Source organism: Mesoplodon densirostris, chromosome 13, assembly GCF_025265405.1.
Source record: "Mesoplodon densirostris isolate mMesDen1 chromosome 13, mMesDen1 primary haplotype, whole genome shotgun sequence".
NCBI classification, from domain to species: Eukaryota; Metazoa; Chordata; class Mammalia; order Artiodactyla; family Ziphiidae; genus Mesoplodon; species Mesoplodon densirostris.
This window is the reverse complement of record NC_082673.1, coordinates 57,794,638-57,808,185: the sequence shown is the minus strand read 5'-3', so window position 1 is coordinate 57,808,185 and position 13,548 is coordinate 57,794,638. Positions and strand designations below refer to the sequence as shown.

The following is a 13,548-nucleotide window of genomic DNA, read 5'->3' as shown; positions in this document are numbered from 1 at the left end:
AATTACGTGGTTCTTAGTAATCTGAGACATCAGCTTCTTTGGCATGAGAACCAGATTGCAATAGATTGAGGAATGATAGAAAAGTGAGTATGAAGATTTGTTGGGAAGGGAAAGAGAGAAAGGGTGATAGTTTGTGGACAAAATGGTGACAATTAGAATAGGAGAGATGCTTTGTTAGAACACCTTTGAAGCATTAGAAAGGAGATGAAATCAAAGAAAAGGTACATTAAGGGCATAATTGGTGTTGCATGGTGCTGGGGAAATGGAGTCAACAGCACGCATGAATCATTTAGCCTTGGGAAGGAGAATTTTGAAACGTCAGAGAAAGAGAAAGATTTAGAAGAAAGCTCTTGAGGGGACAGTTGAGGGCATCCATACCAGTGGTTTCTCCCAGTTGAGTGGAAGATAAAGTCCACTGAATGTGGAGACGCATAAGGGTACAGTTGGGAGCTCTAAGGAGCATGGCAAAGTTTAGAAATAAAATCTTGCCAAGTTTTGTGATCACAGCTGAGGTGGGGTTTTTTTTGTTTGTTTGTTTTGTCATTGTTGTTGTTTGTTTTTATTTTGAAGAGTATTTATAATTGAACCAACTATCATAGCTTTTATTGGGAGCTTGAGTATAGAATTGGAAAAATGAAGGAATGATTAAGGTGACCCAGAATTTGGCCTCAACAAGGCAGAAGATCGAGGTGGGAGGAATTAAGGATGTTTTAAGAGTGTAGTTGAAATGATGGGCAGTTTTCAGTCCAAATTGTGTAAGAAAGTAAGACAAAGTAGGTGGTACATGATTTATTTAGAGGACAGGAAGAAACTGCAGATTGTGCTGAAAGTAAAGCAAAGTTTGGTGAGAGGTACAAAAAGATGAAGAGTAATGGTCAGAGCGAGAAAGCTGTGCTATTAATATAGTAAATGGTAAAGTGAAGTGAAGGTCATTCTGAAGAAAATCATAAAGCAAAATTCCAGGAGGTATGATAGAGTATATAAATGGCATCTAGGGTCTCATAGGACTGTGGGTAGCAGTAGATTTTAAAAGACATGAGGAGTGAAGGCAAGACTGGGAGTGGAAGGGAAAGGAGTAGATTTGGGTGTCCACCAGAAGCTGACAGTCACTTCTATCACTGTTATTCTAGTCACCATTTCAGCTTCTTTTGTACTTTACCCTCTTCACTGTTATGCTTTTAAATCAAAGGAATCACCTTGATGTCTATACAAAGAGTTTGGTATGTGGCACACCAAGTCTCCTTAAACTACAGTTCTGAATGTAGCTGACTCAGTGATAAAGCAGTTGCTTTATTTTGCCATTAGAGGATATTCCTGCCCCAATAAAACCTGACTACTGATTTTTTTTTCTTTTCTTTTTTCTTTTTTTTTGCTAAATAGGAACTGATTTTAACTTAAGTGATTTGGGGGGTCAAATTTACTTTCCTTTGGGGTAAATTTGAAATTACTGAAACAAATTCTAGAGACTTTTTTTAATGTTGTTAATTTGATCATGTTAGTTTTTAGTTTCTTAATTTACCTTAGTATAGACATTATTTTAATTAGTGCACTTTTTAAAACTTCCAGTTTAGAAAATGTTTAAGAGTAGATTTTAATCTGATACAATCTTAGCTTGTTAAACAGGTTAGATTTAGGTCATTCTTCTAAATAACTCCCAAGGTTAGGAAAAATTGCCATGTGTGTCTGAAGCAAATTTCATTTAAAATATTTTAGAATCATTTGGTAAGAGTATGGTTCACTTTGGACTATTAAATCCAGCAGGCTATGTACCTATATTTTAGGGAAGGGAGTTTCCAGACTGCAGATTATCTAATTAAATAGAACATCTAGAATGGCTTTTAAATATGCCCCTTCTCCCGTATTTCACAACCCCTAGGAAGAAAGAGATGTTCTTTGCTGCTCTTCAGGACTCATCTTTTAGTAGCTTCAAAAATTTTGGAATTGGGGCTTCCCTGGTGGCGCAGTGGTTGAGAGTCCGCCTGCCAATGCAGGGAACACGGGTTCGTGCCCTGGCCCGGGAAGATCCCACATGCTGCAAAGCGGCTAGGCCTGTGAGCCACGGCCGCTGAGCCTGAGCGTCCTGAGCCTGTGCTCCGCAACGGGAGAGGCCACAACAGTGAGAGGCCCGCGTACTGCAAAAAAAAATTTTGGAGTTGGCTCCATCTGCTCATTTCCCCCCTCCTTAACCTCATTAATGTTATCTAAAGACTTTTTCAGTTCTCTTTATCTTCCTAGAAGATTTCAATACATGACTCATGAAATTTCTCCCTTCTTTTTCTTTTTTATCACCTTGAAGCTTTTTCAATACCCAAACTAATAATCCTTATAACATGTGTGCTAGAGTGTTTCTTAATTTACCCAATTCCAATGTCTTTTATCTCCATTTCTCCTAAGTTAACTATAGGGATGGCCATATACCAGAATTCATCATAATTTGGAACTACTCCAGCTTAAAATTTTTGAACTCTGAAATTTCCCTCTCAGATCGTAATTTCAGATTAGGCCACTATCTTCCATTCATTCATTTAGCAAATATTTATTGAGTGCCTGTTATACACTGAACTTTATAGTCCTGTCTTTTAACTATGCCACATGGGCTTCTCCTTTATCTTCACTTCTAGTTCTTTGATACTCTGCCCTGCTTGTTATTGTATTACTACCCTGACTCTAACCTCATGTGCTTTTCTACCTATAATGGGCCTCATGGTTGGTCATTTCAACTGCACTTTAAATCTGAACCTTCAATTCTGACTTCTTTTCCTTAGGTTCTTTTATGATTTCCTCTGACCTTATTCATTATTATTATATTTTACAATCAAGATGTATTGATATTTCCCTACATATTTATGCTTTATATTGTTCTATATTCCATCCTGCTTTTGTCTAGGGCCTCCCTTTAATTAATTAATTAATTTAGTGTAGGTCTGCTGGTGATGAATTCTGGTTTTGTTTATTGACTTACGACATCTTTATTTCCTTTTTATTTTAGAAGGGTTTTTTTTTTTTTTTTTTTAACCAGGTATAGAATTATAGGTTAGCAGTTATTTTCTTTTGGCCCTTTAAAGACTCAAGGCAAGAGTCTGTATCAGGTCCACCCCTGCTCTTAGTGTTTTGAGAGCCTGGGGTGTTTATAGGGGCTTCCCTACTGGCAGATCATGAACTATAATCCTTGTCCTCTCAGCGCTGAGAAACGTCCAAATACTCCAATTATAAGTAATTATAAGGACTTTGGCTGTTATTCTTTGTGAGATGGGAAGGCACTGGAGAGTTTGAATGGAGGAGTGATACACAAAAGAATTTCTCTGTTTGCTGTGGTTTAAAAAAAAAAGACCATGAAGAAGCAAAAAAGAACCTGAGAAGACCAGTTAGGAGGCTGTTGCAAAAAAGTAAACAAGAGATGAAGGTGGCCTGTAATTTTTTGTCTGGCTATTAAAATAACTTCCAAACTGCCTCAGATCTTGATCTACTCAAACTGTTTCTCCCATATGATGCCACAGTGATTTATTTCTAAAATTCATATCTAAAGATGTCACTCCTCAGAGATTCCCCATTTTATATCTTTAGGTAAAAATTCAAATTCCTTAGCAAAGGAAAACAGATCATACCCATGCTCTGGAGCCTTCCTCCCTTTATATCCTCCTCTCTTATTCTACCTCTTTCCTTTAGCCAGTGTTCTCTACTTGGAGCCTAGACGCTCTCTATAGGTTATAAAACCCCCTTAGGCCTCCATGCCTTGGGCCATGTTTTCCTTCTTCTTGGACTATCCTTCTCATCAACTCCCCCATCTTGTCTGACTTACTCCAACTCATCTTTAAAGATTCAGATTAAAGACTAGGAAGAAGCTTATCTTTCTCTTGCAAGAGTTTCTGAACCTTTTCCTTCCCCATTCCAAGACAAAAATGAGTCTTTTCTGTGGATTCAGTACAAATCAATAAACATTTATAACATCTACTCTCTACCAAAACAGTTTTTAGGAGTTGGAGAATCAGAGAGGACTAAGCTGCAGTATTTGCCCTCAAGATCCTTGTTCTAGAAGAGAAGACACATAATACATGATTGCATTATAGTGTGATAAGTGTAGTAGTAAAAAGCATGATCTTGGGAGGAGGGTATGAATGAAGGGCTCCTAGAAGAGGAGAAATCCATATGGTTTTTAAGAATAAATCAGAGTTTATCAGGCAGACAAGGTGCATGGGGTAGGGCATATATACAAGATTGAAGGAACAATGTGTGCAATGATATAGAATGGCAAAACATCAAGGTTTAGAGAATTACAGAAAAATGTGTATCTGAGTGTAAAGTTTAAAAGGTGATTAATGGAGGTGAGCTTAAAAAGAAAGGCAATTATTGAAGATCTTATTTTCAATGCATACCTTTATTGTAGTACTTATCATACTGTGTTGTAACCACTTGTTTTCATCTCTTTGTCACACCAAATGGCTCCTTCAGGGCAGGCATTCATTAATCTTTACATACATAGCACCTATCCAAGTGTCTAAGCTGTAGTGGATACATGGTAAATGCTTATGTTTTTAATGTGAACCCTTTAAAACTTTTAAAAGGTTATTTTACATGACTATTATTTGGTATTTGGTACAAATATCTATCTATCTGTCTACCTATCTATCTTATCGCCTGGGTCAAATCTAGGCATTATCAGTTCCAAAGTCTAAGTATAAAAATAAAATTGAAATAAAATGCAATTAATTAGAGGTTCTTTTTTTTAGATAACTATTTATTTTGATATAGTGATGTAAATAGAACAGAATGAAGAAAAATTATGATAGAGATCAGATAATCTTTAAAACGGAGGAGCGTGTCGCTTTTGGGAGAAATCACCAATAGTCTTTTAATTTTTATTTTTAACAGCTTTATTGAGGTTTAATTTACATGCCATAAAATTCATTAATTTTAAGTATGAAACAATAACAAAAACTTCAGTTAAATGTGATGTGCAGGGCATGACATATCCAGTATGTAACATTTTAAAAATTAAATGTTATTAAATTGCTTCTCAGATTTATTGAGAGACAAGACAAATGAGTAGAATGGAATACACATTTATGCAGCTTTGTCTAGGAAGCTAGAAGTTCCATGTACATCTTTCCATTCACTCTTATTTCCTTCTTGTATCTTTTCCACAGCACTGGACACCAGATGGAGACATTTAAGAACTCTGGAACTCAGTTGGATAGGGGAGGTAGTCTTGTTGGGTCTCTAGACTGATAGTCAGTTTTCAGCCCTGGTGAATTCTTGCCTCTTTTTCCCAAAAAGGCATTTCAAACCAGTTTGGAAAGTAACACAAATGTGTTAGAAATGTCATGAACATAAGGAAAGGAGACGTATAACTTGGAATCAATCATAATAATACATAGTAGTAATCTGAGAAAAAATAGAATACCCAAATCACGTACACTTATACAAGATCCAGTGACTAGTTGACTAATAACCAACAAAGAAATGGGAAAAGAAAATGAAAAGCAAAGGTTTTGAATAAACACATTGCTTTGTCTTAAGTAGTTTCACACATCTTTTCAAGAAAAATAATCACTTGAGCTTATTTGCCTTCTCTTAACTTTTTAAAAATGGCTTTGCTGAGGAATCTACTAACCATCGTGGTTTCTTCCAATATCCTCTCCTTTCTCCCCCTTCTCCCTTAGTATCTTTTTGCCATATACATTGCTCCTTCAGCCACTCTTGACATTGGACTCCAACAAGAAAAGAAAAAAGAAATTTATATGAAAATACACCCACCATTTGAAGACCTTTTTGACACAGCAGAAGAATATATCCTTCTCCTCCTTCTTGAGCCTTGGACAAAGATGGTAAAATCAGACCAAGCTGCTTACAGAAAGGTATTGTGGCACTGATGAATTGTGTGTGAAAAATTCAGGTTTACTCCAAAACTGATGATGGGCAACATTGTTAACTCACAAGAGAGAAAAGCTGGAAAAGATTTCATGTGGGCCAGGGACTCAGAGTTAAGATTTGGGCAGACACAAAATTGGGGCAGGGAAAGTATTTATTAACTTAGTTTTTGCCAGTTTCCCTGTTGTGTCCTAACAAAAGGCTAAAATTGATGTCATTTTTAAGTCTGTCTACAAATAAGTCAGCAGAGAAAAATCTGAGTTTTGGTTTCCTGTGAACCAATAAAATATGCCATGATAATATACTGGCTTTGTCACTTCTTGCCATTTCTCAGCAGTGGCTTTAATTTTGATTAATGGAAGGAGGCTGTTTATTTTTATTCTGGATGAATTACAGTAAATATTACACCCATGGAAAATATAAACGTTTCATATATACTGTGGAAAGCACATTCTCTGACTTAAAGCACCCTCAGATGTTCATCAGGTCAGACCGCTTGGTTTGGTAAAAGTGTCAACACATCTTTTTTCATTCCAAAAGAGGTCATTTTAAGTCTCAGGGCTTGAATATTTTCACTCTTCTTATTGATGGGTGGAGGAAATCTCTTTAAATGTTTATTTTGAATCACAAATTAAAACCATTTGTGGGTATTTTTAATATTAAGTTAATGCATGTACCCTGTACATGAGGTCATTTCAGGTGGATCCCTGCTGTCTCTGTATTGCTCTTCTTCATTCAGATCTCCTGAACAACTTCTTGGTCATGTCTTCTCCCAGAAAGGATGGGTGAGGTAATTAAGATGAAATTAATACCAAGCACCTCAGACAGAGTCATCTTATTGGATAGTGACCAACACAACCCTATGGCTTACTAAATTCATTGATGAAACTAATGAATTTTTCAGTCCTGATTTCTTTTTGTCCTGAAAAATTAGCATTTGTATCCTTTCTACTACAAAAATACATATTTTACACTAGGAAAATTGGGATATTATATGAAATTTTTTAGAAATTCTCTCCAGGGACTTCTCTGGTGGTCCAGTGGTTAAGACACCATGCTCCCAATGCAAGGGGCCCAGGTTTGATCCCGTCAGGGAACTAGATCCTGCATGCCGCAATGAAGATCCCACATGTGGCAGCAGAGATCCTGCGTGCCGCAACTAAGACCTGACGAAGCCAAATAAATAAATTTTTTTTAAGAAAAGAAAAATTCTCTCCAGTCATGATTTTTTTTTTTTTTTTTTTTTTTTTTTTTTTTGCGGTACGCGGGTTTCTCACTGCTGTGGCCTCTCCCGTTGTGGAGCACAGGCTCCGGATGCGCAGGCTCCGCGGCCATGGCGCACGGACCCAGCCACTCCGCGGCATGTGGGATCTTCCCAGACCGGAGAACGAACCCGTGTCCCCTGCATTGGCAGGCGGACTCTCAACCACTGCGCCACCAGGGAAGCCCCATGATTTATTATTTTTTAAACTAATTAATTTTTTTTTTTGGCCATGCCTCGCAGCTTGCGGGAGCTTAGTTACCCAACCAGGGATCGAACCCATGCCCTCTGCAGTGAAAGTGCAGATTCCTAAGCACTGGACAGCCAGGGAAGTCCCCAGTCATGATTTTAAATACAGTATATGGTATAGAGGAAAATGGATATAAGATATGGTCCTAGGATGGCAAAACAGATTGAGAATTATAACTAACCTCCCTAAACCAAGAAGTTTTAGCATTAGCAGTGATTCTTATGAAATGCCTGGGACAAATTATACACTCTTTTTAATCAGAGGAAAAATAAATTTCTCTTAATTCTATAAACTTCTTAAGTTCAGCCCAGAGGACTTCTCTAAAAGTCCAGCTGACTGGATTATGTAGACTCTTTCCCAAAAAGTATAAACAAGAAGATTTAACCAAAATTAATTACTAAATACAGGAGTTCTCAGTCGGCTAAACTGATCTTTCTCAATAGAGAAATGGAAAATGATCTTATTCTCCTGACTGTATGGAGCAGTGCAATACACACTCTGAAGGCTAAGTCCTACTGTGAGGTTTAATTTGATGATTGACTCTCCCCTCTCTTGCTATAACAATAAAACCTTTGCTCACAGACTGATAACAATAGAGTCCAGTCATTTTTTTGTTCTACTGTGGATTATTTGGTCCCTAAAGCTAAGAGTGCCTATCTTCATGACTATTATCCTGTTATAAAGAATAGAAGATGGAAAAGTGATCCACCCAACATGTTTACACTGTCTGCTAGTTCACATGGGGTGTCCAGAAAGGAGGAATGATCTTTGGTGGCATTATATCATTACATACAAATGTATACATTTTTTAACATTTGGAGCCTGACTTTGCCGTAGCTAATGTTTTGTTTTGTTGTTGTTTTTTAACATATTTATTGGAGTATAATTGCTTTACAATGGTGTATTAGTTTCTGCTTTATAACAAAGTGAATCAGTTATACATATACATATGTTCCCATATCTCTTCCCTCTTGCGTCTCCCCACCCCCATCCCACCGCTCTTAGGTGGTCACAAACCACTGAGCTGATCTCCCTGTGCTATGCGGCTGCTTCCCACTAGCTATCTATTTTATGTTTGGTAGTGTATATATGTCCATGCCACTCTCTCACTTTGTCACATCTTACCCTTCCCCCTCCCCATATCCTCAAGTCCATTCTCTAGTAGGTCTGTGTCTTTATTCCCGTCTTACCCCTAGGTTCTTCGTGACCTTTTTTTTTTCTTAGATTCCATATATATGTGTTAGCATATGGTATTTGTTTTTCTCTTTCTGACTTACTCCACTCTGCATGACAGACTCTAGGTCCATCCACCTCACTACAAATATCTCAATTTCGTTTCTTTTTATGGCTGAGTAATATTCTATTGTATATATGTGCCACACCTTCTTTATCCATTCATCTGATGATGGACCCTCAGGTGGCTTCCATGTCCTGGCTATTGTAAATAGAGCTGCAGTGAACATTTTGGTACATGACTCTTTTTGAATGCTGGCTTTCTCAGGGTATATGCCCAGTAGTGGGATTGCTGGGTCGTATGGTAGTTCTATTTGTAGGTTTTTTTTTTTTTTTGCGGCATGCGGGCGTCTCACTGCTGTGGTCTCTCCTGTTGCGGAGCACAGGCTCCGGACGCACAGGCTCAGCGGCCATGGCTCATGGGCCCAGCCACTCCGCGGCATGTGGGATCCTCCCGGACCGGGGCACGAACCCGTGTCCCCTGCATCAGCAGGTGGACTCTCAACCACTGTGCCACCAGGGAAGCCCTGTTTCTAGATTTTTTGATGATGGCCCTTCTGACCGGTGTGAGATGATATCTCATTATAGTTTTGATTTGCATTTCTCTAATGATTAATGATGTTGAGTGTTCTTTCATGTGTTTGTTGGCAATCAGTATATCTTCTTTGGAGAAATGTCTATTTAGGTCTTCTGCCCATTTTTGTATTGGGTTCTTTGTTTTTTTTTTGTTATTGAGCTGCATGAGCTGCTTGTAAATTTTGGAGATTAATCCCTTGTCAGTTGCTTCATTTGCAAATATTTTCTCCCATTCTGAGGGTTGTCTTTTGGCCTTGTTTATGGTTTCCTTTGCTGTGCAAAAGCTTTGAAGTTTCATTAAGTCCCATTTGTTTATTTTTATTTTTGTTTCCATTTCTCTAGGAGGTGGGTCAAAAAGGATCTTGCTGTGATTTATGTCATAGAGTGTTCTGCCTGTGTTTTCCTCTACGAGTTTGATAGTGTCTGGCCTTACATTTAGGTCTTTAATCCATTTTGAGTTTATTTTTGTGTATGGTGTTAGGGAGTGTTCTAATTTCATACTTTTACATGTACCTGTCCAGTGTTCCAGGCACCACTTATTGAAGAGGCTGTCTTTTCTCCACGGTATATTTTGCCTCTTTTATCAAAGATAAGGTGATGATATGTGCATGGGTTTATATCTGGGCTTTCTATCCTGTCCCATTGATCTGTATTTCTGTTTTTGTGCCAGTACCTTACTCTCTTGATTACTGTAGCTTTGTAGTATAGTCTGAAGTCAGGGAGCCTGATTTTTCCAGCTCCATTTTTCGTTCTCAAGATTGCTTTGGCTATTCGGGGTCTTTTGTGTTTCCATACAAATTGTGAAATTTTTTGTTCTAGTTCTGTGAAAAATGCCAGTCGTAGTTTGATAGGGATTGCATTGAATCTGTAGATTGCTTTGGGTAGTAGAGTCATTTTCACAATGTTGATTCTTCCAATCCAAGAACATGGTATATCTCTCCATCTGTTTGTATCATCTTTACTTTCTTTCATCAGTGTCTTATAATTTTCTGCATACAGTTCTTTTGTCTCCCTAGGTAGGTTTATTCCCAGGTATTTTATTCTTTTTGTTGCAATGGTAAATGGGAGGATTTTCTTAATTTCACTTTCAGATTTTTCATCATTAGTGTATAGGAATGCCAGAGATTTCTGTGCATTAACTTTGTATCCTGCTACTTTACCAAATTCATTGATTTTCTCTAGTAGTTTCCTGGTAGCATCTTTAGGATTCTCTTTGTATAGTATCATGTCATCTGCAAACAGTGGCAGCTTTACTTCTTCTTTTCCAATTTGGATTCCTTTTATTTCTTTTTCTTCTCTGATTGTTATGGCTAAAACTTCCAAAACTATGTTGAATAAGAGTGGTGAGAGTGGGCAACCTTGTCTCGTTCCTGATCTTAGAGGAAATGGTTTCAGTTTTTCACCATTGAGGATGATGTTGGCTGTGGGTTTGTCATATATGGCCTTTATTATGTTGAAGAAAGTTCCCTCTATGCCTACTTTCTGCAGGGTTTTTATCATAAATGGGTGTTGAATTTTGTCAAAAGCTTTCTCTGCATCTATTGAGATGATCATATGGTTTTTCTCCTTCAATTTGTTAATATGATATATCACATTGATTGATTTACATATATTGAAGAATCCTTGCATTCCTGGAATAAACCCCGCTTTTTTTTTTTTTTTTTTACAAATTTAATCAGTTATACATATACATATGTTTCCATATCCCCTCCCTTTTGCGTCTCCCTCCCACCCTCCCTATCCCACCCCTCCAGGCGGTCACAAAGAACCGAGCTGATCTCCCTGTGCTATGCGGCTGCTTCCCACTAGCTATCTACCTTACGTTTGGTAGTGTATATATGTCCATGCCGCTCTTTCACTTTGTCACAGCTTACCCTTCCCCCTCCCCATATCCTCAAGTCCATGCTCTAGTAGGTCTGTGTCTTTATTCCTGTCTTACCCCTATGTTCTTGATGACATTTTTTTCTTAAATTCCATATATATGTGTCAGCATACAGTATTTGTCTTTCTCTTTCTGACTTACTTCACTCTGTATGACAGACTCTAGGTCCATCCACCTCATTACAAATAGCTCAATTTCATTTCTTTTTATGGCTGAGTAATATTCCATTGTATATATGTGCCACATCTTCTTTATCCATTCATCCGATGATGGACACTTAGGTTGTTTCCATCTCCGGGCTATTGTAAATAGGGCTGCTATGAACATTTTGGTACATGTCTCTTTTTGAATTATGGTTTTCTCAGGGTATATGCCCAGTAGTGGGATTGCTGGGTCATATGGTAGTTCTATTTGTAGTTTTTTAAGGAACCTCCATACCGTTCTCCATAGTGGCTGTACCAATTCACATTCCCACCAGCAGTGCAAGAGTGTTCCCTTTTTTCCACACCCTCTCCAGCATTTATTGTTTCTAGATTTTTTGATGATGGCCATTCTGACTGGTGTGAGATGATATCTCATTGTAGTTTTGATTTGCATTTCTCTAATGAGTAAAGATGTTGAGCATCCTTTCATGTGTTTGTTGGCTGTCTGTATATCTTCTGTGGAGAAATGTCTATTTAGGTCTTCTGCCCATTTTTGGATTGGGTTGTTTGTTTTTTTGCTATTGAGCTGCATGAGCTGCTTATAAATTTTGGAGATTAATCCTTTGTCAGTTGCTTCATTTGCAAATATTTTCTCCCATTCTGAGGGTTGTCTTTTCGTCTTGTTTATGGTTTCCTTTGCTGTGCAAAAGCTTTGAAGTTTCATTAAGTCCCATTTGTTTATTTTTGTCTTTATTTCCATTTCTCTAGGGGATGGGTCAAAAAGGATCTTGCTGTGATTTATGTCATAGAGTGTTCTGCCTATGTTTTCCTCTAGGAGTTTGATAGTGTCTGGCCTTACATTTAGGTCTTTAATCCATTTTGAGCTAATTTTTGTGTATGGTGTTAGGGAGTGATCTAATCTCATACTTTTACATGTCCCTGTCCAGTTTTCCCAGCACCACTTATTGAAGAGACTGTCCTTTCTCCACTGTACATTCCTGCCTCCTTTATCAAAGATAAGGTGACCATATGTCCGTGGGTTTATCTCTGGGCTTTCTATCCTGTTCCATTGATCTATCTTTCTGTTTTTGTGCCAGTACCATACTGTCTTGATTACTGTAGCTTTGTAGTATAGTCTGAAGTCAGGGAGCCTGATTCCTCCAGCTCCGTTTTTCGTTCTCAAGATTGCTTTGGCTATTCGGGGTCTTTTGTGTTTCCATACAAATTGTGAAATTTTTTGTTCTAGTTCTGTGAAAAATGCCATTGGTAGTTTGATAGGTATTGCATTGAATCTGTAGATTGCTTTGGGTAGTAGAGTCATTTTCACAATGTTGATTTTTCCAATCCAAGAACATGGTATATGGTTTTTCTCCTTCAATTTGTTAATATGATATATCACATTGATTGATTTACATATATTGAAGAATCCTTGCATTCCTGGAATAAACCCCACTTGATCACGGTGTATGATCTTTTTAATGTGCTGTTGGATTCTGTTTGCTAGTATTTTGTTGATGATTTTTCCATCTATGTTCATCAGTGATTTTGGCCTGTAGTTTTCTTTCTTTGTGACATCTTTGTCTATTTTTGGTATCAGGGTGATGGTGGCCTCGTAGAATGAGTTTGGGAGTGTTCCTCCCTCTGCTATATTTTGGAAGAATTTCAGAAGGATATGTGTTAGCTCTTCTCTAAATGTTTGATAGAATTCACCTGTGAAACCATCTGATCCTGAGCTTTTGTTTTTTTGAAGATTTTTTTTTTTTTTTTTTTTTTTTTTTTTGCTGTACGCGGGCCTCTCACTGCTGTGGCCTCTCCCGTTGCGGAGCACAGGCTCCGGACACACAGGCTCCGCGGCCATGGCTCGCGGGCCCAGCCGCTCCGCGGCACGTGGGATCCTCCGGGATCGGGGCACGAACCCGTGTCCCCTGCATCGGCAGGCGGACTCTCAACCACTGCGCCACCATGGAAGCCCTTTTTGAAGATTTTTAATCACAGTTTCAATTTCAGTGCTTGTGATTGGTTTGTTTGTATTTTCTATTTCTTCTTGGTTCAGTCTTGGCAGGTTATGCATTTCTAAGAATTTGTCCATTTCTTCCAGGTTGTCCATTTTATTGGCATATAGTTGCTTGTAGCAATCTCTCATGATCCTTTGTATTTCTGCAGTGTCAGTTGTTACATCTCCTTTTTCATTTCTAATTCTATTGTTCTGAGTCTTCTCCCTTTTCTTCTTGATGAGTCTGGCTAATGATTTGTCAATTTTGTTTATCTTCTCAAAGAATCAGCTTTTAGTTTTATTGATCTTTGCTATTGTTTTCTTCATTTCTTTTTCATTTAT

The 13,548-nt window shown here is 38.0% G+C and overlaps 1 protein-coding gene across 1 annotated transcript in view; it reads left to right on the top strand.

Moving 5' to 3' along the window:
* Positions 1 to 13,548, top strand: part of RGS22 (regulator of G protein signaling 22) — a 149,776-nt gene that overhangs the window by 77,383 nt on the left and 58,845 nt on the right. The window contains 1 exon segment of the mRNA XM_060115727.1: positions 5,661 to 5,855. Within this exon segment, the coding sequence (XP_059971710.1) occupies positions 5,661 to 5,855 (195 nt within the window).